We start from the raw sequence: 22,613 nt of genomic DNA on the forward strand, positions 1-22,613 counted from the left end.
CTTACTCTTTCTCTCCATTTTCAGCTTTCCCCCCTTTTCCTTTGTTAATGCACCCTGTAGCCAGAATCTTTCTACCCTCCCTCCACTCCGGCCCAGCCCAGTATGAAATATTTCCTTTTGTTTCCCTCCCCTCTCTCTTTCTCTCTCTCTTCTGCTCCCTCACCCACAAGTCCTGCATCTGGCCCTCTCCCTTCTACCTGCACCTTGCAAAACCCTTCTGCTCCGCGGCTCTCTTAAGCAACTCGTCAGCAGCGGTGATCAAGACAAGCTGCCGACATCGAGGCCTTCCCTCTACGAGTCCCGCCTTTGTGGAAAAAGGAAGTTGAAACAAGCGGGACTCGCAGAGGGTAGGCCCCGACGTCAGAAGCTTGTGTCGATCGCTGCTGCTGAGTTGCCGAAGAGAGCCGCGGAGCAGGGGGTGTGGCCGGAAGCAGGTAGAAGGGAGAGGGCTGCTGGAAGAGGTAGAAGTTCCGGAGTATGACACCACCCGGGCCAGGATGATTTCTTTTTCAGGCTGTTGCTGCTGCCGCTGCCACGCCACCATGCCCCACCCCCCCAAAATGACAAAAACAGCCTAATGCCCGGCGTCGGCATCTTTGACGTCGGGGAGAGGAAGGCTGATAGGCCCGGTAGATCGGGACGGCAACACGAGTCTATCACAGAGCCCGGAATGGGCTCTGCGATCGACTCACGTTGCCTTCCTGAGCTACCGGTCGATCGCGATCAACGCGTTGGGCACCCCTGCTCTACATATTTTTTTTCACTTTCAAGTCATGTGTACAGTGCCCAAAAGCTATAACCTGAATCATACAGTTAACTCTAGACATATCAGGTTTGTCATAGTATATTTGGACATCATAGTTTGGTTCAAGAAGGGATTGGACAATTTCCTGAAGGAAAAGGGGATAGAAGGGTATGGATAGAGGATCACTATACAGGTCCTGGACCTGATGGGCCGCCGCGTGAGCGGACTGCTGGACATGATGAACCTTTGGTCAGGGCTTCCAGTCTCTCCTCATATGTCTTCTGGCGCAAGCCTCCTATCATTTTCGTCGCCCTCCTCTGGACCGCCTCAAGTCTTCTTATGTCCTTCGCCAGATACGGTCTCCAAAATTGAACACAATACTCCAAGTGGGGCCTTACCAATGACCTGTACAGGGGCATCAACACCTTCTTCCTTCTATTGACTACGCCTCTCTTTATACAGCCCAGCATCCTTCTGGCAGCAGCCACTGCCTTGTCACACTGTTTTTTCACCTTTAGATCTTCGGACACTATCACCCCAAGGTCCCTCTCCCCGTCCGTGCATATCAGCTTCTCTCCTCCCAGCATATACGGTTCCTTCCTATTATTAATCCCCAAATGCATTACTCTGCATTTCTTTGCATTGAATTTTAGTTGCCAGGCATTAGACCATTCCTCTAACTTTTGCAGATCCTTTTTCATATTTTCCACTCCCTCTTCGGTGCCTACTCTGTTACAAATCTTAGTATCATCTGCAAAAAGGCACACTTTTCCTTCTATCCTTTCAGCAATGTCACTCACAAACATATTGAACAGGATTGGCCCCAGCACTAATCCCTGAGGGACTCCACTACTCACCTTTCCTTCCTTCGAGTGACTTCCATTAACCACCACCCTCTGGCGTCTGTCCAACAGCCAGTTTCTGACCCAGTTCACCACTTTGGGTCCTAACTTCATCCCTTCAAGTTTGTTCAACAGCCTCCTATGAGGAACTGTATCAAAGGCTTTGCTGAAATCCAAGTAAATTACATCTAGCATATGTCCTCGATCCAGCTCTCTGGTCACCCAATCAAAAAATTCAATCAGGTTCGTTTGGCACGATTTACCTTTTGTAAAGCCATGTTGCCTCGGATCCTGTAACCCATTAGATTCAAGGAAGTACACTATCCATTCTTTCAGCTAAACTTCCATTATTTTTCCAACAACTGAAGTGAGGCTCGTGCCTGTAGTTTCCTGCTTCATCCCTGTGACCACTTTTATGAATAGGGACCACATCCGCTCTCCTCCAATCCCCAGGAATCACTCCCGTCTCCAGAGATTTGTTGAACAAGTCTTTAATAGGACTCGCCAGAACCTCTCTGAGCTCCCTTAGTATCCTGGGATGGATCCCATCTGGTCCCATCGCTTTGTCCACCTTCAGTTTTTAAAGTTGCTCATAAACACCCTTCTCTGTGAACGGCGCAGAATCTACTCCATTTTCTCGTGTAACTTTGCCGGACAATCTCGGTCCTTCTCCAGGATTTTCTTCTGTGAACACAGAACAGAAGTATTTGTTTAGCACATTCGCTTTCTCCTCATCACTTTCCACATATTGGTTCCCAGCATCTTTTAGCCTAGCAATTCCATTTTTTATCTTCCTCCTTTCACTAATATATCTGAAAAAATTTTTGTCTCCCTTTTTTACATTTTTAGCCATTTGTTCTTCCGCCTGTGCTTTCGCCAGACGTATCTCTCTCTTGGCTTCTTTCAGTTTCACCCTGTAGTCCTTTCTGCTCTCCTCTTCTTGGTTTTTTTTATATTTCACGAATGCCAACTCTTTCGCCTTTATTTTCTCAGCCACTAGGTTGGAGAACCATATCGGCTTCCTTTTTCTCTTGTTTTTATTGATTTTCTTCACATAAAGGTCCGTTGCCATTTTTATCGCTCCTTTCAGCTTAGACCACTGTCTTTCCACTTCTCTTATGTCCTCCCATCCTAACAGCTCTTTCTTCAGGTACTCTCCCATAGCATTAAAGTCCGTACGTTTGAAATCTAGGACTTTAAGTATCGTGCGGCCGCTCTCCACTTTAGCCATTATATCAAACCAAACTGTTTGATGATCGCTACTTCCCAGGTGAGCACCCACTCGAACATTAGAGATACTCTCTCCAGTTGTGAGGACCAGATCCAATATCGCTTTTTCCCTTGTGGGTTCCATCACCATTTGTCTGAGCAGAGCCTCTTGAAAGGCATCCACAATCTCCCTACTTCTTTCCGATTCTGCAGACAGAAAATTCCAGTCCACATCCGGCAGGTTGAAATCTCCCAACAGCAGAACTTCCTCTTTCCTTCCAAACTTTTGGATATCCACAATCAGATCCTTATCAATTTGCTGCGGTTGAGTCTTTTAAAAGTATTTTAAAAGTCTCTATCGGATCCCCTTGCAGTCTCCTCTTCTCGAGGTGTGAATAATCCTAGTTTTCTGAGGCGATCCTTGTAGCTCAAGTTCTCCATACCTTTTACAAACTTCGTCGCTCGCCTCTGCACCCTCTCCAGTAGTATTATATCCTTCTTTAGGTAGGGAGACCAATGTTGGACACAGTATTCCAAGTGTGGTCTTACCATCGCTCTGTAAAGTGGCATTATGACATCCTCAGATCTACTCGTGATACCCTTCTTAATCATGCCCAACATCCTGTTTGCTTTTTTTGCCGCCGCTGCACATTGAGCCGACGGCTTCAGGGTCCTGTCTATCATTACCCCCAGGTCCTTTTCTTGTTTGCTTTTGCCCAAAGTTGCATCAAACAAGGTATACTGGTGCTCGTTTTTCCTGCCCAGGTGCATCACTTTGCATTTTTCTACATTAAACTTCATTTGCCACTTCTCTGCCCATTTCTCTAGTTGTCTCAAATCTCTCTGGAGTTCCTCGCTGTCCGTCTGTGACCTGATTGCCCGACACAGCTTTGTGTCATCAGCAAACTTGATGATTTCACTGGTCGTTTCATCTTCCAGGATATTTATGAAAATATTGAATAGGATGGGCCCAAGAACCGAACCTTGAGGCACTCCGCTAGTTACTTTCTCCCAGTCCGAGAACTTCCGCAAATAAAAAAATCCTCATCCCACAAATCCCGCGGTTTGGACAAAGACAACGAGGACTCCAAGGGGGGCAGACGTGGAAGGCAAAGACCCCCCCAAAAAACAGAGACCCCTGGGAAAGAAACAGGACAGGAGGAAAAACATTTAAAACCTGTTCCTGTCTCTCTAACACAGGAGGGAGGTCACCTGAGGCCACAGACAAAGCAGCTCCTGATTGGTAAGGCCCGACTTTAGTACAGAAAGACGGTTGGAGCATACCGCGAGTTATTTCCTTCACTCGCCGGCTGCTCTCTCCTGCCCAGTCATTCACGGGACCGCCAACAGCGAATTCGCGGGGGAGCACTGTACAGCCAAAAGTCAATGTCTCAGTCTCCACCTGCTGGCAGAGGAGTATAAGCCCATCTGTTCTGTGCTGGTTTGGAAGGAAGCTAAAGAATGATTTATTGTCATTCAGCTAGGATTATTAGATTAGTTAGTACGTCTGTGCACATATTTAATAATTCACCTGTCATCTAACAAATTTGACAAAAGTAAAAATTATGAATTGTCAGATAAAGTGTGGAGACTACATTCCAAAAAAATCAATGGTTTCTGCTTCCCTGGCAGAACCACAATATAGCCTTAAGCAGGGGTCCCCAAAGTCCCTCCTTGAGAGCCGAATCCAGTCGGGTTTTCAGGATTTCCCCAATGAATATGCATTGAAAGCAGTGCATGCACATAGATCTCATGCATATTCATTGGGGAAATTCTGAAAACCCGACTGGATTCAGCCCTCAAGGAGAGACTTTGGGGACTTCTGGCCTTAAGTTTGGCAAAAGAAATCTAAGCCATAGTATCCCTGCTTTATGGAGGCAAAAGATGGAAAATTCCAGTCTTTCTAAGTCTGGGGAAGGATCTTGCATTCCTGGATCTACTGGTATTTTGACTGAAAATGCCTAGAAGGGGGAATTAAGGTAGGAAGCAATGTATGGAACAAAAATACATATAAGGTAAATTCATGTAGAAGTATGGGGAGGGGTATTTTTGCCTCAGGTTGTATGACTGTCGTGGCAATTTTCCAGCAGTAAGCAAGAAGGTAAAGACATCATCAATCATAAAACCACAGATATAGATAAAATGAATGCAGATGAAGATCATATGGCCTATCTAATGTGCCCATCCATACCAAAACAAATTTAAAGTCTATTGCTTGCACTATTTTGTGGTGTTTTAGGATTATCTCCTGGTACTAAATCCTTTTGGCTCTTTTCTAATAAATTTTTACTCATTATCCAGCGCAAGTTAATACGATACACCCTGTCTGACATTCTCATCTTATTTATTCCATTTTTTCTACCGTTCTCCAAGGGGAGCTCAGAACGGTTTACATGAATTAATTCAGGTACTCAAGCATTTTCCCCGGACTGTTCCTTAAACATAAGAACTTAAGCAGTGCCTCTGCTGGGTAAGACCAAAGGTTCATCATGTCCAGCAGTCCGCTCACGCGGCGGCCCATCAGGTCCAGGACCTGTATAGTGATCCTCTATCCATACCCTTCTATCCCCTTTTCCTTCAGGAAATTGTCCAATCCCTTCTTGAACCAAACTATGATGTCCAAATATACTATGACAAACCTGATATGTCTAGAGTTAACTGTATGATTCAGGTTATAGCTTTTGGGCACTGTACACATGACTTGAAAGTGAAAAAAAATTTGTTTTTAAAGCCAGCCACTTACAGCATCTTGCAAGATATAGTTTACCAGTTTCAAATGTACAAAGTCAAGCAAGCTTTCAGTTTTCACTTCAACACACCTGCTGCCAGCAAATATTTAACCAGTTCAAGATGTCCTTCTTGAGCAGCTTCCATTAAAGGTGTAGAACATCCAAGCTCTATATCAGCTCCTGCCTTGATGAGAAAGTCTGCCACCTCTGAAAATCCTCCACAGCAAGCTAAAGTAAGTGCTGTTTCTTGCGTTTCTTCTGTTTGTGCATTTATGTTAGCACCTAAAGAGATATTGTATAAGTTATTCTGCTGTATAAATGATCATCATTTACATTTAATAACTGTAATACAAATGTGGTCTTTATGTATTTCATCAGTGGAAACTCAATTTTACTGTTACTTGCAGATGGCCAGTTGTACATGGTATTGTAAACTTTCTTTATGGGCAAAATTGACCAAAATTTGGGAGAATTTTCTTGCCAATACACTTAACATGACATCACATAAAATGATCAGTCAATCAAAAAAACTGAAGGGCCGGAGGAATAAAATCCAACATAAAGCACATACACTCTGGACACTCAAAATTCAAGCAGAGAATAGTTTTCCACTTTTCACATAGCAGCAGTGTTCTTATCCATTCAGTGAGCTCATACTTGAGATTCACTAAAATAACCATACATCATCATAAGACCTTCACCCTCAAAGATTTCCAAATTTAATAGCATTGAAAAGTGATGATGATGATGAACATGCTTATTTGATCCCCTCCCCCCCTATGGTGGCCAGTGTTTTGCAGTTAACTGTGTTTTATGGGCTTTAGTGATGTATTCTCAAACAAACTTGCTTCTCAATAATTCCATGTGTCTTGTTTGAGAATAGATCCCTAAAGCCCGTAAAAAGCAGTTAACCGCAAAACGCTGGCCACCAGAGGGGGGGGGGGGGGAGAAAATCACAATATACGATAAGCATGCTCATTATTACAAGTGTGTTCATTCTGCTACCCCTCAATATCTCTCCTTATACACCTTCCAGAGAACTCCATTCCTCAGATAAACTGCTCTTAGCTGTACCCTTCACCTTCACTGCCAATTCCAAACTTCGTTCCTTTCATCTAGCTGCCCCCTATGCCTGGAATAAATTACCTGACTTTGTCCACCATGTCCCTTCCCTTGTTTAACAGCAGACTAAAAACCCACCTTTTTGATATAGCCTTCAATACATAACCCTACTCCCCACTGCCCATCCAACCTAGCCAGCAGATTAACCATTTCTATTACCTGTATCCATGGCATCCTGTTTGTTTAGATTGTAAGCTCCTTTGAGCAGGGACTGTCTTCTTCGTGACTCTATACAGTGCTGCGTACATCTGGTAGCACTTTACTACTACTAATTATTTCTAAAGTGGAAAATTATTTTTCCAACAACACTGTTTTGATCAAAGTAAACATGAGCCTCATATTAACATAAAGCTATAATTCACAGTTCTTCATACCTTGTGCCAGCAGTAGAGCAACCATTTCCTCATGTCCTTCTCGCGCAGCCTCCATTAATGGTGTGTAACCTTCATCATTAACTTCTTCTAAATTTGCTCCTCTCTCTATCAACAAGGCTGCCAGCTCAACATGTCCGCCACATGCAGCCAATGTGAGTGGTGATTCAAAGGAATCCGCAGGCATGTTTACCTGGGCACCACTGTCTAAAAGCAAACGAGCAACCTCCACATGTCCATCCTATTAAAATGTTTAAAAATGAAAAAACCCCAAATAGTTATAACGAAAGTATCAATTCTTCAAGCACTACATTTAGTAGGGAACACATGATACATTCTAAATGGAAACTTTAGATTTTAATGTTTTTGAACTTATAAATGAAAATAAATTCCCACATTAAAAATGTTTAAGGAAAACTACATTGTTTATCATTTAACATTATCAGCACTAATATTAAACTTAAAAACCACAAAGAAAACAACCTAAAGCAGCGTGATTTATAAAATCTTTAAACAGAAATATTCAATGTCATTAACACTTTCTAAAATTCAGTTAAGTCAAGGTTTAAGAAAAAAAAAAAAAAATCTTAAATGGCAAAAAAGATTTCAAGGGAAAATGTGAAGTTAATGGGTGTGACCTACCATACACGCTTCCATTAAAGCAGTGTGCATTTCATCTGTTTTATGTTCTTGGTCTGCTCCAGCTTCAAGCAAAAAACGAACCATATCTAAATGACCTACAAATAAAATACAGTATTAAATGCTAATTAATGTATTTTTACACATTGTGCAAACATAAAATTCTCATCTTGCAGCCATATTGTCTTAAATTCTGTGAGAACTGAAAATTGGAAGTTCTACCTCTCCAAATACAAGAATCAGAAAGCCCACCTCTCCTACTTTATGACACTTGGCTACTAAATTCACCCTCCATTACCTTTGATTAAAAAAAAAAAAAAAAAAATAAAAAATTAATTAATAATATACTAAGCCTAAAGCAGGGGTGTCCAAACCCATGACCCACATGCAGTCCAGCAAGGTGTTTCGAGCGGCCCAGCTTGATGGTGATGTTGCGTTTTGCCCATTGCCACCCCCAGGTGTTTACCTTCTGGCCGGCTCCCTCCTCCTCCCTGCTGCAGTTGTTTCTCTGCCCAAAGCCACGGATGGTATCTCCTTGCACGACCGCGGATGATCCGGAAGCCTTCCCTCTGACGTTGCAACATCAGAGAGAAGGCTTCTGGCTCAGCCACTGTGCCTAGGAGCCGCCGCCCGCAGTTTGGGGCAGAAAAACGACTGCCCCAAGGAGGAGGAGGGAGCCAGCCAGAAGGTAAACACCCACCGGCGGGAGGCACATACTTGAGGCACAGAATGGAGGGAGGGAGAGGGTTATGTTGGAACTCAAATTTATAGACCGGGTCATCTTCAAATAATAAAGCTCGATTCAAGTTTTAGTTTAGTTTAGGGAGGGGAAGGGGGCATGTTGGGATGAGGGAGGGAGCACAAACTTCAGACAAAGGATGGAAGAATAGAGGGAGTGAGGGAAAGAGATGCTGAGGTGAGGGAGGGAATAGAAAGAAAGAATTGGGTGTCAGAGAGGGAATGAGAGATGGTGCACATGGGGATATAAAGAAAGAGGAGAATATTCCCTGCCCTTCTGAAGCCACGCTGCTACCACCAAGGATCCCTCCATGCTATCTGCTCCACTCGCTGAAGCCGCTGCCGGGGATTTCTGCCCGGACCGCCCCTCCCCTTCCCTCTTGAAGTCAACACACAGAGCTTTCCTCTGATGTCAAAGGAAAGCTTGAGTCAGCAAGGGGGAGGGGGGAGATTCCCAGTTACCTCCTTGATGCACTCACTCCTTCTGCCTTCAGCGACTTGTTGGGGGGAGACAGAGCCTGCTGCGGTTCACACGCTGCACGTAGCTGACCTGGAAACCTTATCTCTGACGTCGGAGGGAAAGTTTGACCCATGCAGCATGTGAATCGCTGCCTGTATTCCCCCAACACACCGCTGAAGGCAAATGGACTGAGTGCGGTTATAACAAGTAAAGGGACATGACCTTTCTGGGACAAAGGTAGAAAGGAGGGGAAGAAAGGAACTCATTGGGGCATTGGAGGGGCATGAACTTGACTGAGAAGCGAGGTGGCATGAACATGGGACACAGAAGAGAGCACTAACTTGGGAGGGAATAGAAAGGGAGAATTGTTGGGCTTGAGTGTGTGAGTGAGAGGGAAAGATGGTGCACATGGAAAAAGGAATAAAGAGAAAAATTGGACATAGAGAGAGGTAGAGATGCAAGGGGACGAGAAGGATGAAAGAGATATGGTGGTGGAGACGGAACAGAGGGATAGACTGAAAGGGATGCAAGGGGGAGGAATACTGGACAGTGATAGAGGGAAAAATGTGGCATGGTGCTGGGGAGGGGTGAGAGAAGGAGAAATGGGCATAGGGCTGGTAGGCAATGGTGAAAAATGCTGCACATGATCCGGGGATGAGAGAAGGAGAAATGTTGGACTCATGGAGGGAGATGTTGGTTGGGGAAGGGAATAAGGTCCTGAGGAAAGGAAGCAAGAGGCAGCAAGCAGAGGAAGCAAGAGGCAGAAAGAAAGAAATATTGGATGCACAGTCAGAAGGAAATGCAACCATAAACTCATGAAATCACCAGCCAAAGGTAGGAAAAATGATTTTATTTTCAATTTAGTGATCGAAATGTGTCCGTTTTGAGAATTTATATCTGCTGCCTATATTTTGCACTATGGGCCTGCTTTACAAAACCGCGCTAGTGGCTGCTATGCGGCAACAGCCCCGAAGCCCTTTAAATCTCTATGGGCTTCGGGTCCGTTACCGTGCAGCAGCTCCTAGCACGGCTTTGTAAAACAGGCCCTATATTTTTCTGTTTTTCTATAGTTGTTACTGAGATGACATTGCATATTTTAGTCATCTGCCTTGACTTCTTTGAAATAAAACCCCAAATATAAATAATTAACATTTTCTCTGCATACACTGTACTTTGCGTTTTGTTTTTTTAATTTTGTGGTTTCCATTATGTATTAATAAGATTATACTGTGTGTATATGAAAAATGGATGGAAGAAATTGCATTACAATTAGTACTATTATGGGGGTGGGGTCAGGGGCAGAGCTTAGACAGGAGTACTTGGTTGATATGTGTTAGACTTAGTGGGTACTTGGTTTGAAGCAGTTGAAACACTGACTTAGTTAGACCACACAATGTTAATGCTAACCTTCCAAGCATGAAATTTTACAGGTCTGCGTATAAGTGCAGACAGACTAACTGTGATTTGCTTTAATCTTCAATAATCCACTCCAAAAGACCTCAATGAAAGAGGAAAAATAGCAAAAAAATAACTACCTTGCATTAAGGGTTTAAGAGAAGGAGAAAGCACACTGAGGAAAAAACATTTAATATAGAGGTAGTATCAGTGAACATGGGTACACCGGCACTTTATGGGAAGACAAATGGAGCAATTTGCTCATTTTGTCAGTATATTCACATCACATGGCTCAAGCCTAAGAAAATTAATGTGTTAAACTGTGTGTTCATCACTCACTCAAACCTCAAAATGGAAATCCAAAATGGTAAAAACAAACAAAAAAAAAAAACACTATGAAACTGCATGCTATAATGGTAACAAAACATCAAACTGATCTTGAGCTGAATAAAGGGAGTGTTGATGTGATCCAATGATGGACCCCATTTTGCTGTCTTCCTAAGGGATCGCTATGCACTCAAATTTCTCAACCACTCTGTGAATTAAATTCACTCAAAATGCTGCATAACTCAAAATGGAAAATGAATTGATGAGTGTCATGGTGTCCTAAATACTCAGAAAGACGCCACCGTAAAAATGGAATGGTCACATTATGGAAAATTTTATTGTACCAAAATGCAATGACAAGAAATGAAAACTATAAATTCTATTTTTGGTATCTCATAAAAATGTTAACTTAAATGATTGTGTTCCATTTGATAGCCTCATTCAAGCCCAAGAGGCCTGCTACTTGCAACTGACAAATACAATACTCTTTCTCTCACAATTAATCTGTTTTCCCCCATTTCCCCTCAATATGGAATTCTTTGATCTGCTCAATAATAAACATCTAAGTTGTTCAAAATCATTTGCAAAAGATGTTATCATAGGAGTTGTAATTGTTGTTTTAGATTGGCTTCTGTGCTCCAATAAGCACACCATTGTGTCTCTCTTGGTTTGACCCACAGAGGTGCTGACACGGACATATAATTATAAACAAAAGATAACTCGCATGTGGTATGAAATTTCAAAAGATAAAGTGTATGGGGGTGGGGCCACTGAGAGATTCAAAGAAGTGCTGCAGGTCCTGCAAGAACCTCAAGGACTATGGTGTCCGTTATTCAAGGGAACTGGTTTGTTAATAGAATGCACATGATCGCGGATATTGCGTGCTCTAGAATAAGCAATACACGGTCCAGTTCTAAAAAGACTGGATAGAACTCCAGAACGTGCAGATCACAGTGAATAAGGCATGCTATCTGTGCCGATAAGGTAGAATGTCTCAGAACACAAATCTGTTGTTCAAAGAGTGGTTACTTTTAATAAAATGGGGTATCGGTAAATATGTGTACCCCGGCATGTTATCAAAAGACAAGTGGAGCAATTGAATCTTTTTTGTCAGTATATTCACATCATGTGCTTCTCAAGACTTGAAAATTAATACAGTAGACTCTTAGGTTCTGGCACCCGTGGAGATTGATAGATGCCAGATAAATGTAGTTTCTAGTTGCTTAAGAGTTACTATTAAAAATAGGCCTAATACTATAGCCCAGACTATGTCATACCATAAACTGTTCCAGACAAACTACTGGACATGTGCTAGGCAAAGCATGGGCATACTCAAGTGCGGCATGCCAAGTTTACACATAAATTCCAGTATTTCTTAGATTTTTTTTCTGGTTGAGGGTTCTGGTTAATTGATGTCCCATTAACAGAGAGTCTACTGCATATGTGTTCAACAAATTATGTGTTCATCTCTCACTCAGTAAACCTCAAAAAGCAAACCCAAAATGTTGAAAATATCACTCGGTGAAATTGCATGCTATAATGGTAACAAAAGATCGATCAAACATACTGATTTTGAGCTTAATAAAGGGAGTGTTGATGCAATCCAACAAGGGACACTATTTCACTATCTTCCTCAGGGATCATTATGCATCCAAATTCTTCAACCACTCCGTGAATTAAATTGACTCAAAATGCTACATAGCTCAAAATAGCTCAGAATAGTTCATTCAAAATGCTGCATAGCTCAAACTGTTAAATGGAATTCTTAACTCATTCAGATATGATGTTATTATTTCTCTTCTCTCCCAAGGCATTTAAGAGAACTGGATAACAGAGATGGTTCCAGGAAAACATACTTTAAGGACTGATATTTAATCACACACTTGCAATGAAATCTTAAGTGGAAAACACCACCTATCTCAGTTACTGCTGGTCTCAAAATCAAGAACTGTCGTCTCTTTTTTTGTCTCCCCCTTGAGACATCTGGAAACATTCGGATTTTATGTCTCCAAAACTCCTTAGATCTTTTGAAAAAACATTCTTAAAATCCATTCTTTATCCGGTGAGAGAGCTACCATCAGCAAAAGTGTAGCTGGAGAAGAAAGAGACGCATCAGATACTTCTAACAAATTGGAAACATCTAGTGGGGGCCTCTTGTTGATTTTCACTTTCAAGTTGTTGATCTTTTTTCTTTGGAAGATAATAGACCCGAACAAAGGGAGGTATAGATTGCTCTGGTATATTTAAGATCTCTTTAAAGTACCTCTAACATTTCTAATGGAGTAACAATAGGAATCTTTGGAAAATTCAATATACATAAATTATTAACTCTACTTTGGTTTTCCAGTACTTCTAATTTCTTCCTTAGGAGAATATTATCTGTTACCAATGCTTCTTGGATTTTCTTAACTGAAGTCACCTCCATAGAAATTTTTTGTAAGTCATTTTTAGTTGTTAAAGTATCTTGTTTTAAAGTAGAGAGTTATTTTGCCTGTACTTTCAACTTCTCCCCTAATTCATTAACTTGAGGCGCAATCGATTTTCCCAAGTTAACTACAAGATCCCACAGACATCCAAAGTAACCTCAGGTGGTTTAATTATTGTTGAAAATGTATCAAGTGGCAAAGAAACTTTCCCAGTTTCCAGGCATACCTCTTGTCTGCCTTGGTCCGCCACCGTTGATGTTCCTTCCTCAGGCAATCTCTCAAGGGTTACCAAAATCCCCTCAGAGTCCATTAACAAATCCTCACCGGCCTCCTGTGGCTCAAACACTGCCCCCTCGGTCATGTCGAGCTCATGTGGAGAGCTTCTTCTCTGAGGTTGCGGGGACGATGCTCTGATGTCGGGGCTCAAGGTTGCATCCAGCCCTGGGAGATCAACCACAGCATCACTCCCCGCCGGCGTCTCCAGCAGGCGGAGTCCCGACAATACTGATTCACGTTAAAATTGCCGCATAAGTTCATCAATGGAGCCAATTTAAGGTACTGCTGGGCATCGGTAGGCACTACCGATGCTCTTACCCCTCCTTTTCGGCATAGCTATAGGAAATTCTCGCTAGGAGAGAAGAAGATTTAGCGGCGTCTTTCTCAACAGCAGGCTGCCGCGGCCATCTTGGATCGAACATTACCTCCTCTTCTTTATATTAATTTTTTTCCCTCAGTGTGGTTTCTCCTCATCAAACCCTTAATGCAAAGTTTTTATTGTTGGTAAGTTTGGTTGTTTTTTTTGTTAATCTTCACTAAGGCAAATTACACAGCAGACAAAGAACCTTTTCTAAATTGAAAGTAGATAAATATCTGAATCGGCTATTCAGTTAAAATATATTTTGGCAATTTAATAACCAAACCATATACTCAGTTTTCAATATCTTATAACATTTAAAAATTCTTTACTGTTGTGTTAGATAGAATTAAAAACATGTTTTCAAATATAATACCTTTATAGCATGCCAAAGTAAGTGCACTTTCTTTGAACTCATTAGAATGCGTGTTGATGCCTGCTCCATGCTCTAGAAGTACTCGTGCAACCTCTACATGGCCCGCACTTGCTGCTTCCATTAACGGTGTGTGCCCATTTTCATTATGATCCTCAATATTAGCTCCCTCTTTCAGCAGAACTTTCACAACATCAACAAATCCTCCAGCACAGGCATATGTGAGAGCTGTGTTCCCTGAAAGGAGTAGAAAAAAAAGGTTAGTAGCAAACTAGTAAAATGAAAAGAGACGAATGAGAAACATTTGACTAGAGTCAATAACACGAGAGTTACGTTCTGGAGAGACAGAGAGACAGAGAGAGAGAGAGAGAGAGAGAGAGAGAGAGAGTGTGAGAGAGAGATAGAGAGACAGAGACACAGAGAGAGACACTATGGTATCCACATGTCAATGTGACTGGGAAATTTTAATTGCACATATACTGCCACATAGGTATGTGCAATAAAAGGACAGTGCAATACAAAAAAATTTTACAATTTGAATGCCTGTAAATCATATGGTCATATCAAGATAAGATACCAAATCAATGATTTCTCAGTTTCAAAGTTATAAAGCAGCGTCTCTCAAACTTTTTAAGCTCTGGCATATTAAACGGAGCAAATGTTTTTCAAGGCACATTATAATTGAAATGATAAAATTGCAAAACCAACAAAAAATTAAAATTGAGAGTAATTGTAACAACGGTGAAGTTAAACTAGATAGAATTGCTAATCAATGCAATTGATGTGCTTATTTTGAGTGCAAATTAAATCAAACACACAGCTCGATAGTCAACAAACATTTCATCATCCACTACCTCAGTCGCTCTCTTTTTTTTAATTTTATTTCTGTCAGAGCTGAAAATCCATGTTTGCAAAGGTAAGAAGATTCAACAAAGCCTTGATTGCTTTGTTGCTCAAGTTAGGATGACTGCATTAAAAATAAAAATACTTAAGTTAGTTTTCAAGGACCAATCATGTCAAAGAATGGATGTTTGTCTGAGCAGTTGTATCCTTACACACACACAGACACTCATAACATGTACACGTCATCTATTTTAGTATAAATTTACAAAGGGAATTTTTAAAAATAAAGTAAAATTCTGGAATCTCTCTGGCACACAGTTTGAGACACACTGCTATAAAGCAGTTTCTTACTTGTAACTTTTGTTATCTAAAGTCAGGCAAATCAGAAATATGCGACATCACTGACAATGTGTTTCCAGAGCTTATTCTATTACTAACTACCATAGAGATATTCATAAGTCATACTCTATAAAACCTCTAACAGTGAGAAATTGTGATAACTTGGGAATAGGCTACTAACTCTCCCTGGGATCCAGCATCTCATCTCCTATTCCTTCTTTTATTCCGTCGCCCATCATCCTCTTCCACATGCAGCTGCTGTTATCTTACCTCTCACTGCATCCTCCAAAAAGGTACTCTATGCTAATGTGGGCCCTGCATCCCTCTATCAAAAGCAATGCATTTAAGAGATGGAGTAACCGCCTAATGGTTAGTGCAGCAGCCTGAGAACCAGGGAAACTGGGTTCAATTCCCCACTGCGGCTCCTTGCAACTTTGGGTAAGTCACTGTCCCCGGTATAAATTCCATCTCCTTCCCCCTTTCCTTGTGGGAGTGGTGCGAGATGTAGCAGCAAGAGCACAGGCCTTGCATTGAAGACTGCATGCTGGTGCAGAGCACCTTTGAAGTGGCATAAAAATAGGTAGGGTGACAGCAACATCGTTGGAAAAGGAAGGGGAGAAGATGCTCGCTATGGCAGCAAGGGAGGGAACAGGAGACGAGACATTGGACCCATGACTCAGTTTGCCTAAAATCCAATCCCATTTGATATATTGCAATGTACATTAGTATTGAAGTGGTTTACAATTGCTAATAAAATTACCACCACCTATACATATGTGAACTTCTGCTCTTACATTACCTATTCCCCTTCTAGTACATCTCAAGACACCAGTTCCACAACTCAATAGCATCAACTGATAGAAATCCATTAATTACCAAGTTTTAGTGCTTCATATACCTCATTGGCAAATGAATCTATGCGGTTTACATTTAGAATAAAAGTTAAAATTAAAATAAGACAGACAATACAGTCCAATAAGAAAAAATATGAAGTTACATTATTAATAAAAGACACATAAAAGTATAGTAAAACTTAAGTGTGTGCTTCTAGATCCATATTGAACCTCACAGAGTCCCGTCTGAAATGTAAATCAATTGAATAGAGGCCGTTAACCAAATGCATCTGAAAATAAAAAATAGATTTTAAAAGTGATTTGAATCATTCCAAATTGGTTTCAAGTCGAAAATGATTAGGAAGAGCATTCCAAAATTGTAGACCAGTAACTGAAAAAATGTTAAAGTATCGTTGAGAGAAAAAAAAAAAGGATTATGAATTTATGAAATCCCAGAAAAGTTATTAATGAACACTTTCCAACCAAAGTTCCATTAAAGACTGGTCCAACATATGAAAGCTCATTTCCTAGTTGAGGAAAGCTTAACAACAAGGCCTATTAATTGTAGAAGGTTCTTATTTAACTGTGCATCAAGATGGAAATTGATGGTATGAGGCAGGACTCTTCTACTGATAAAGATGCATGCATCAAGTGAGTCCATGCCAACTCTGATGTTCAATATCAAACAGGAGCGAGTGGCCCTGGCTTCGATCAATGCTTCAACGTATCCTTGGGTTGGGCCGAGGCAAGCATGGAAAAGCCTTTAAAGACTGACTGTAGTAACCCTGAAAGCTCTTGTCCGAGTAAAGTTTAGATCTCCCACTGGAAAGACTGTGCTGGTACTGAAAGAAACATTGACATGGAAGCAATCTGTCATACCAGTTGACAAGGGTGTGGGAGACTGATGTTGAGGCACACCAATGAGGATACTATATGGGTGGAAGGAGAGTGATCCCTGGTACATTGACACTTGGGAGAACGCAGTGGTAATCCTAGAAGGGGAAGAATGTTTGCGCTTCTTAGCTCATGTGTGCCAAGTCCACAAAACTCAAAGCATAGATGACGATGATGTAGAGTCTTGCCTCTGTAAGGAGCTGACACCCTGGACATGGTGTTGATGACCGAATCATAGAAGGCTGAGTACTGGGTTCAGAGTCCCCTATCATGCTCGATGTAGGTACAAATATGACACCAAATTATTTTTATTTATTTTTTTAGAATTGTTCAGGCTTTTGCATATGGAGGAAGAGGACCCAGACAATGGATACATCAATTATGTAGGTCAGAGCCTGAAATATACATAGTAACATAGTAGATGACAGCAGATATAGACCTGAATGGTCCATCCAGTCTGCCCAACCTGATTCAATTTAAATTTTTTTAATTTTTTCTTCTTAGCTATTTCTGGGCAAGAATCCAAAGCTCTACCCGGTACTGTGCTTGGGTTCCTACTGCCGAAATCTCCGTTAAAACCTAGTCCAGCCCATCTACACCCTCCCAGCCCATCCTCCACCAAATGGCCATATACAGACACAGACTATGCAAGTCTGCCCAGTACTGGCCTTAGTTCAATTTTTAATATTATTTTCTGATTCTAGATCCTCTGTGCTCATCCCACACTTCTTTGAACTCAGTCACAGTTTTACTCTCCACCATCTCTCTCGGGAGCGTATTCCAGGCATCCACCACTCTCTCCGTAAAGTAGAATTTCCTAACATTGCCTTTGAATCTACCACCCCTCAACCTCAAATTATGTCCTCTGGTTTTACCATTTTCCTTTCTCTGGAAAAGATTATGTTCTACGTTAATACCCTTCAAGAAATGGTCTGATTATATCAAGAATATTTCTTAAAGCCACTCTGTGCCCTCTGACATGGAGAAAAAAACCAGATGCAAAATCAAAGGGCTCAATAGCCCGAGGAGATTGAAGTGGCCCGAAGGCCAAAAAATGAAAAATTGATGAAAATGAACCAAAGTTGGATAAAATACTGGAACACGATAAAAACAATTAACTGAGGAAAATGAAAAATAAGTACAGGAAGATAGAAAATAAGGATAAATGTTTGACAAACTGAAGACAGCTTCTCAGCTCCATGGAAAATGAAGAACTGGTGGTCCCTTGAGCTGTCTGAGGGGAAGGCACCAGCATGCACAAGGTATGTGCACTACCAAAAATTTTAAGTGATAGTGTACTTCATAGTGAATGACATCACCCTCATTTGAGATACTTATGCCTGCTTGTCCTCAGAGTTCATGTTAAAACACACCAAGGAAGCAAAACAGAAACATTTCTCTCTTCAAAACTAAATTTAGCAGTTGCTTCTAAGTACTGAACTCGGATGGCCCTTCTAGACTGCCCAATTTAATTTCTGGTATAACAACTTCTACACTAGATAATCAATTCTAGTCCCTTCATGTTAACCAATTAAACTGTAAAATTCTAACATATGTACCTGTTGAAGACTGAGCATTGACATCAGCACAATGAACAAGCAGCAGTTTCACAATATCTACATAGCCTCCACTAGCTGCTGCCATTAATGGAGTTATGTCTCCTTTATTCCCACGGTCTTCAACGTTGGCATGCATAGCAAGTAACACCTGAAGAGAAAGTAAAAAAAACACAAAAACATTTTCAATAATTACTTCAAATTCTGTAATAATTAACAGTGTTCTCACCATATTCAAGCATGCTAAGCCCCAAAATAAATTGTGGGAATGTGTATGAGTCAAACGATAAAAAAAATTAAATAGTAAAAAGTGATATTAAAATCTATTCTCAAATATTTTCTGTAAACTGATGACAAAATGTCATAAAAGGTAATTACTTCAGAGCCAAGCTATCTGTTACATCTTAGCAAAAAGATAGTTGAAAAATCTGGCTTCAAGGAATTTAAATGACAAACCAAACCAACAGCAGCTGGCATAAGGAGGCAGAAAATGAAATTTTCTTTATGACTCAATAGCAGTTGTTACAATAGTGTTGTTGCTGTTGTAACATACTTGTCAAAATGTCTCAAACTATTTTATTTAAATTTCTAATGTAACAATTTATGCAAAAATTCACCTTAAAACACAAGTTAAAAACAGTAAACAAGCTTTCTTTTTAACTCAAATAAATTTTACTTATATCCATCTAAATTTCAGCATTAAGTTAAAAAAATTAACTATAAAACTTTCCTTTAAAATGAGAGACACCGTTGTACTCTGGTCCAAGGACTCCTTGACCCAGGCACTCTTGACAAAGGGACCTCCCCCTTCAGAAAAGTCTCCAAACACCTGTCATCTTCCAACATGGATCAGGAATGCTTATATGAAATGAGGGAAGCATCCTAGGCTCCTTTCTTCTGAAGCTTCCCCTTCTTCCAAAGAGCTGCTAGGGGCAGGTGAGCAGCACCCATAAAGGGTGCAGAATGGCAGAAGAGGGGATGGGGACCCCACCCTCTACAGTAAGAGTACCAAGCCAAAAGCCTCACCAAAATTAACACCTGCGGGCAACGATCTGAGAGCAGGAGTGCGCTAGGGCACGCAGGAGAGCGCGATATGTTGGTTGGGGAAGTGAAGGAGGACCGGAGGAGAAAAAGCATGCGGGAGGAAAAGAGAAATGTTGGACTCCGAGTGGGGGGGGGGGGGCAGAAAGGAAAGAAGGAAGGGAGAGAGAAATGTTACACGGGGGGGGGGGGGGAAGGAGAGCTATGTCAAACCATGGAAATGGGGAGGGAAGGATAGGAAGGGAAAGTAAGACATGGAAAAGTAGATTGAGAAGAAAGCAGAAAAATTGAAAAATTGAATGTTAAGTTAATGCCAAAGATAGGGCAGAAAGTGAAGGAGAGAAAAAACAGTCAATGAAAAAGAAGCCCTTGGAAACATAGTTAAAAGCACGGAAAAATAAAAAAAGTCACCAGACAACAAAGGTAGGGGAAATGATTTTATTTTCAATATAGTGATTGAAATGTGTCAGTTTTGAGAATTTAGATCTGCTATTGTGTGTGTATATGAAAAATGAATGGAAAAAATTGCATTACAATTAGTAAAGGGGGTGAGATCTGGGGCAGAGCTTAGAAGGTCTGTGGTTAGAGGTACTCGGTTGATATTTGTTAGACTTAGGGGGTATTTGGCTTGAAGTAGTCGAGAAACACTGCAGTAGGCAATCAGCTGGCGCCAGTGCCTCTCTGTCTCCAGCCCTCTTCCCTGCTGGAACCCCTACTGGCATCTCAGTGCCCATCTGGAGGGCCTCTGCGTATGCACGGATGTCAACATGATAATGTCACACATGCATGTGATGTCATCATGGCAACATCCACCCATTTACGGGTGCCTCGAGCCGTGGCAATTACCTTTAGTATGCCCTGGTTCGAAAAAGTTTTGAGAGACATTGCTCTATTAAATCTGGCCTGTGAACCAGGAATCCAAGAGCAAGGTCCGGGACAAGGTGCATCAGCCTGCACAATCTGCCATCTGCTGGAGGTAGAAAAAATACTGGCATTTCCCAAAAAGCACTAGACCTTATACTGGCAAGGTCATGGGGAAAGAAAAAATTGTGCCTTACCTAATCATTTTCTTTCCATTAGTCTTTCATACTACAGTGGTACCTTGGATTACGAGCATAATCCGTTCCAGGAGCATGGTCGTAATCCAAAATGCTAGTTTATCAAAGCGAGTTTCCCCACAGGAAATAATGGAAACTCGCTTTGATGCGTTCCCCCCCCCCCCCCCCCCCGCCGCAATTGGGCACCCCCCGCCGCTTCTTACCCTCATCTGGGCACCGGCATGTCCTGTGCTTGGTGCCGGTGCCCAAAGATCGGCCTCCTCTTCTGCTGGGCCTTGAGCATCTAAGCATGCTCAAGGCCTGAACTCGACAACTAAGGCATACCTTCCTTGAAAAGACAGCAGAGCCCTGCCAACTTTGATTAAAAAGAAAAATGGGTCAGATTTACCACCTCTTACCATCTGATTCCCCCACCCAACTCTCTCTGCATCCATGAGGAATAGCAAGACAAATGCCACTTATCCTGTAGAAGTACAAGGAGCTTGTTGCTAACTATGTCCAGAAACTGCTTCCCTCAATCCTCTTTTTTGATTTTTCAGTTCAAGAGAGTGTTGAGCCCAACATCCAAGAGGATAAGAGGGGAAAAGGACAAGTCAAAGGAGACAGAGACCTGACACCACCAGATATGAACTCTTAGCTGGGAGCCAGATAGCCATTTGGACTAAGAGCAACCTCTCTCAGAACTCGTGGAAGATATGACCATATACTTGCTTGAGACAGAACACACTGAAGAGCTGTGGAGTAACACAGAACTTGTATCTCACAGCTTAGTTCTGCATTTTCCATTTCCACCTGCTGATTAATGAGCACAACTGCCCACAAGTTCTGGAATAGCGTGAAGCAATGCTATGGAATCTCCATTTCTCTACCTCTATCTACTGGTAGGCAGGAAATACAATCTACTAATCAGGATGGGGCAAGACAGTAAGGAAAGTGAAGTTTAGATTCAACAAAACTGGCTTCAATTAAGCTAAATTTAATCAATTAAATTTGGTTTATTAGCTAAATTTAATCAATTAAATTTGGTCAATTGTTTGAGTAACTAAGGGGGCAGTTGCTCTTTTATTTACATGTCCGATATGGATATTGGATAATTCTGATCCTTAAATAAATGGTATAATTAAAAAATTGAATTGTGTTTACTCAGTCTCCCTTTTGTCTAATATTATATTTTATTTAAAGATCAGAAACCATTCAGGAGGTAGAAAAATCTTTTTCATACTACTGTACATATATAAATGTAGAAGGCGAGGTGGAGCAAAGTCTATGACACACCTAAGGGGTGGGTGGGAGGGATAGGGGTCAAAGTTTTCATTCAAATGTGTCCATAAAAAACTTTGCATGCTACTTACTTGGGCCAATTCATAGTAGCCAGCTGAACATGCCAAGCAAAGGAGGCTTTCTCCTTCCTCTGTATGCTCATTTACACTTCTTCCTTCATCTAGCAATTTGCGGACAGCATTCACATCTCCATCTGAGCATGCTTCTGCCAAGCTGCGACTGGAAGCAGAATCATTGCACATAAAATGAATTCTGTAGGTCAGCAACAGTTAAATTCATGCAAAGTATAAAACCAGATACAATCAAGTTGTAAATGCAAATCTTCTATTCAGTTTTCAATTTGTAGACATTTTGAAAGGAATGAAGTATGTGTAGAGATATAGCTAGGAAAAAAATACCACCTAAGGTGAAGAGCCAATATTCACCCTTAAATGACCCTTTTTAGTTGACTTCCCTAGAGGTCCCTCCAAGACCCTCCTCTTTCCCCGGTTCCTAAATTTTCCCCGATAGACCTAGTGGGTAACAGAATCCTAGCTGCCAGATCAGGAGGCAGGAGCATAACCCACTCCTAATCTGGAGTAATTTTCCAAAAATGGTTGTACCTGACCACTAGCAGTGCATCCCAATACACCACGAGAGGTCCAGTCCTACCATTTTTCAAAATGTCAGCAGGAGAAGAATGACTTCCCAGACTAAGTAAGCATTATCAGTCTGAAAGCCTAGTAGCGACATGAGCATGTCTGGTTAAGGGTTTTCTA

The 22,613-nt window shown here is 41.5% G+C and overlaps 1 protein-coding gene across 1 annotated transcript in view; it reads right to left on the bottom strand.

The window, feature by feature from the left end:
• The window catches only part of LOC117351828 (ankyrin repeat and KH domain-containing protein 1-like), a 167,376-nt gene that overhangs the window by 122,012 nt on the left and 22,751 nt on the right, over window positions 1-22,613 (bottom strand). The window contains 6 exon segments of the mRNA XM_033927673.1: window positions 5,616-5,807; window positions 7,022-7,259; window positions 7,661-7,755; window positions 14,014-14,247; window positions 18,479-18,626; window positions 21,927-22,074. Of these exon segments, the coding sequence (XP_033783564.1) occupies window positions 5,616-5,807; window positions 7,022-7,259; window positions 7,661-7,755; window positions 14,014-14,247; window positions 18,479-18,626; window positions 21,927-22,074 (1,055 nt within the window).

Source organism: Geotrypetes seraphini, chromosome 18 (genome assembly GCF_902459505.1).
Source record: "Geotrypetes seraphini chromosome 18, aGeoSer1.1, whole genome shotgun sequence".
Taxonomy (NCBI): domain Eukaryota; kingdom Metazoa; phylum Chordata; class Amphibia; order Gymnophiona; family Dermophiidae; genus Geotrypetes; species Geotrypetes seraphini.